Raw genomic sequence first — 4,018 nt, 5'->3', positions numbered from 1 at the left:
AACAACATCACAAGTTAACAATCACAATAGTTTTTTTAAAAAGAAGTGTGTATCAAGCATGTGCCTAGGAATGTCTGCAGTGATAGTTTTACTAAGGCACATACTGTTAAGACAACTGGACATACATTCTTGTTCTCTTCTAATGATGACATCTGAAGACAATTCAGGGTGCTGATCAAGAAGCACACTATTCTAAGAAATACCATGGTCCTATTCACCACATAATGACTTGATATAGAAGACATTGAAAAGCACCTGTGATATTTGGTATCTGGCAAAACTTAGTTTTGGAATGTAATTTTTTTTTTTTTAAAAAAAAAAAGTCGTCCATTTGGGTTTTCCATCTTCCCTTATTTAAGATCTTTTGATTTCCTTTGTATCACACAATTGTCAAGCTTAACAACTGAACTAAAAAGCAATTTGATGTTATTTGCATCTTCCAGTGGAGTTGTTGAGTTGGGAAGTAAAATATATACTGCCTCCAGGACTGAGGGTTCCTCCTGTTCTGTTGAAAAGGAGTAGAGAAATGTTCAGAGCCCAGGCAAATTCAGTGAGCTACACAGCAGCTAGATTCCTCATGTTTGTGCAGAAGAGACATTCGGGAGAAAGTTTTTGAACAGTTTTTGCATTGGTATTTCTTCACATCCGAATGGGTCTGCAAGTGGGCCCTCAAATTTGACCTGTCTGCAAATGCTCTGTTGCAATGAGGGCACGAAAAAGGCTTCTCTCCTGGAAAGAAATACACAAAAGAGGTTTAATCATTTTAAAGCTCAAGTAAGGAACTTTCTGTATAAATGGGACAAGTCGTTTTGCAGAGGAATAAAAAAAAAAAAAATTGTGCCTGTGAAAATGGTGTTTGGGTTCTATATATTATTAAAGGGTCCATTCATTACACTGTAGGCTGTCCATTCATTATTTCATACTTTTCATAGTTTGCAGGATTCATGGTGCATTGAATGACAAGCCACTGACACTTTCTGCTTCAGCAGGTGCAGCCAGTGCCTGCAGGCTGGGCTCCACCCAGCATCTTCATATGTTCCTTCCATTCATTTACTGTATCCTGTGCAACGCCTACTGCTGCCCAAGGCTGTAGTTTACATGCCATTGGTGTGAATGGCAGAATTCCCATCAGATTGAATGCTTCAACATTGCACTCTGCTTCCTTGGAACAGAGGCAGGACAAGGAGTAGCAAGAGGACTCACTTGCACATGATCAATAAAAGTTTGCAATTAATGCACAAGCTGCTCAAGTCTGTGAACATTTTTGACTTACACTCTGGCCCTAGGCATTGTTCACAGAAGTAAGTGCAGCTGAGTTTAGTGGGGCTTAAAGGCTATGCAGCCAAATTCTCTTTGGAAATTAGGCTGGCTGTCCTCAGTGGAGTTTCCCCCTACTGAATGAAGCACAGGACTGCAACTTTAAGGTGTTTAGTACCATTGAAGAAAATCAGAAATTCTTTCTATGATAAGTGTTTGAATCAGAGTGTAATTTGTCTTAAGGTTAACTTTCGTTGCTCACAGTGACATTCATCTTGTATTAAGTTCAATGGGACTTACTCCTAGGTAACTGTACATAAAATTCCAGCTTTGGATTGCAGTTTGCAGATTCGTCTATGCCTTCAAACCCATTAATCTGGAATCCAGTTGCACTGTCAATGGAATGGAACTTCTATTTGAAATACAATCCTTCCCATTTATTTCTGTGGGATTTACTTCATGAGATCAGGTCCTTTGTGTTTAGCACTGAGATGCCAGATCTTCTAAATGACTTTCTACAGCACACATATTTCTTACATGTAAGACTTATTGCTTTCTGTGGAACTCATTTCCAAGAACTACACACTTGATTAGAGTGCAAAATTATGTCCCTATATGCTGACTAAGGGGGTTTACTGTGTGCATTGCTTAGCTACAATGCCTGACTGCAGATTATTGCATAGGGAACCTGGTATTTCTGCTTACTTCCTTCTCTCTTGTTTGCTGTCTGATCTGTCTACCTTGCACCTGCATTCCTTCCAAAAGCGTGTTCCAACACTCATGTTGAAGCATGGAATTCTTAGGGTCAAATGGATCCCTGTCTTGTGACAGCTTGCCGAAGCAAACTTTAAGTTCTCTAAAGTGAAAAAGTGTTATACCAGTACATAAGCTGACCCACTCATAAATGATTTAAAAAGAAAAGGAGTCTGGTGAACAGTTAGCAGAGCAAACAGTATAACTGGAAAACATGAAATTGATCATAAAGCCCTATGGATTTTTAAAAATGGAATTATTGCAGCAATACATGCTATGCACAATCACATTTTCCCTCTTACCAGTATGTGTTCTGATGTGTCCTTGAAGTAACCATGGTCTAGAGAAAGCCTTGCCACAGATCTTGCAGACACAAGGTAGTGTGTGGGTCCTGATGTGCATCTTAAGAGCTCCTAGGCTCACGTATTCCTTGTCACAGTATTTACAGCTGAAAGATTTCCTAGACTGGGCATCACAGTGCAACTGCTTATGCTTCGCCAGTCCAGAGAAAGTTGAATAGGTCTTATTGCATAAGCTGCATTGAAATTTCTCTGCTTCAGTTGCATGAGGGTCGGAATGTTTGGACTGGATCCTCTCTTCTTCATCACTAATGGGACTCTCCGAGCCACTGTGATCCTTGGATGAAGTGTCAGAATGTGGAGGTGGGCTGACTCTTCCCAAAGACGAAGGGTATCCGGAGAGAGGTGAGAGGTCACTGGGTAAAGGGGAAGGCAGCAGCCCAGTTGTAGTCCACACTGTGATGGGGTTGTAAGCAACTGAGCTCAGGATCTCAGGCTGTGGAATGATAGGCATGGGGTAGCTCTCATAAAGGTATGGGGAAATGATCACTGGAAGAAAAGAAAAAGAGAGAATCGTTTTAAGACAACAGAGATTTTTCTCTTTATAACAGCAGTACAATATATCCAATACTCATGGAGATTGGAAGTGATGAAATCCTACTGACATTTGTCTGCTCCAATGAAACACACAGAATGAATGTAACATTCTGTAACTTTAGATAAAACTTTACATAAGTTGGGAGGTCTGCTCAAAGTCACAGCTTTCCTCCCAAAGCCTCTGCTGCAGCCAGAGGAAATCCAGCAGTAAAATCCACACCATTCTCTTACATTTCCAAGTCACTCGTTTTGCAACAGGGAGAAATTTTTTTCCCGGCAATGAAGCAAACTCCTAAGTTTAAGTTTTAATTCTGTTGGCACTGACATTTTTTAGGGGGGAGGAAGAGAGGGGGGGGAGAGAGATCTGTAAAAAAGTTTGTTAAAAGTTTGCACCAGACTATGAAAAGTCCCACTTCAGCAACAACAATCAGAGCAGTTAGAATACAGCTTTCAGCCTTGGATTACCTGTGTGAGTATCCAGTTCACCATAGTTTGGCTTTTTGGAAGAGTTGAAATGTTTCTTGACCAAGAAGGATCGTGGCATCTTGAAATGCAGGGCTGCCTTCTTCCTGAAACCTCCTTTCAGCTTCAGAATAACGGTCCCCAGCTTTTGGGCAGCAGCAGCAGACAGAATCACTGCTTGCACATTGGTCCTCTACAGCATTGTCCTCTCTGCTCACCCCATGCAGTAAAATTGTGTAGTGCAGGGCTCTTTGCAAAGTGCTGTAAATACCCACTCGTCAGGTGCAGGAGGGGAGGGTCAGGGGTTTCCTTTTCATCCAATCACTCCTGATTTGCTGAAGTTCTTTTACAAACTCTGCCTGTTTGGCCAAGAGACTTATTCCTTGCTCTTCGCAAGGAGGATCCAATCCCTTCTAGGAGCTGAGGACTTGGGTCAGGTTTCAACTCCTCCCACTGGGATAGCTGTGAAGAACAGAGGAAGAAGAATCTCTTGTCAGAGGGAGCCTAGAAAATGTCTTAGAATTCCTGCCTACTAGTGGGGCTAATTTAAGTAGGTTCAGTAAGGGATAAGTTTAGATTTCACTGTACTTCCTCACCTTTTCTGAAGTGCCTTGCATCCCAACAAAGTGAACATTAATTCTTTCAAAAAA

The 4,018-nt window shown here is 41.3% G+C and overlaps 1 protein-coding gene across 1 annotated transcript; it reads right to left on the bottom strand.

Annotated features, from left to right (window-relative positions):
- Window positions 1-315: 315 nt before the first annotated feature.
- Window positions 316-3,726, bottom strand: SNAI2 (snail family transcriptional repressor 2). The gene is made up of 3 exons (XM_081874933.1): window positions 3,372-3,726; window positions 2,313-2,858; window positions 316-729 (listed from the first exon to the last, which is right to left on the bottom strand). Exons 1-3 carry the CDS (start codon window positions 3,448-3,450, stop codon window positions 548-550), a joined length of 807 nt encoding a protein of 268 aa, XP_081731059.1. The 5' UTR covers window positions 3,451-3,726; the 3' UTR covers window positions 316-547.
- Window positions 3,727-4,018: the final 292 nt, after the last annotated feature.

This window comes from Podarcis erhardii (assembly GCF_964252035.2).
Source record: "Podarcis erhardii genome assembly, chromosome: 8".
In the NCBI taxonomy this organism is placed as follows: Eukaryota; Metazoa; Chordata; class Lepidosauria; order Squamata; family Lacertidae; genus Podarcis; species Podarcis erhardii.
Note: the sequence above shows the minus strand (reverse complement) of the source record. Positions and strands in the feature narration are given on the sequence as shown.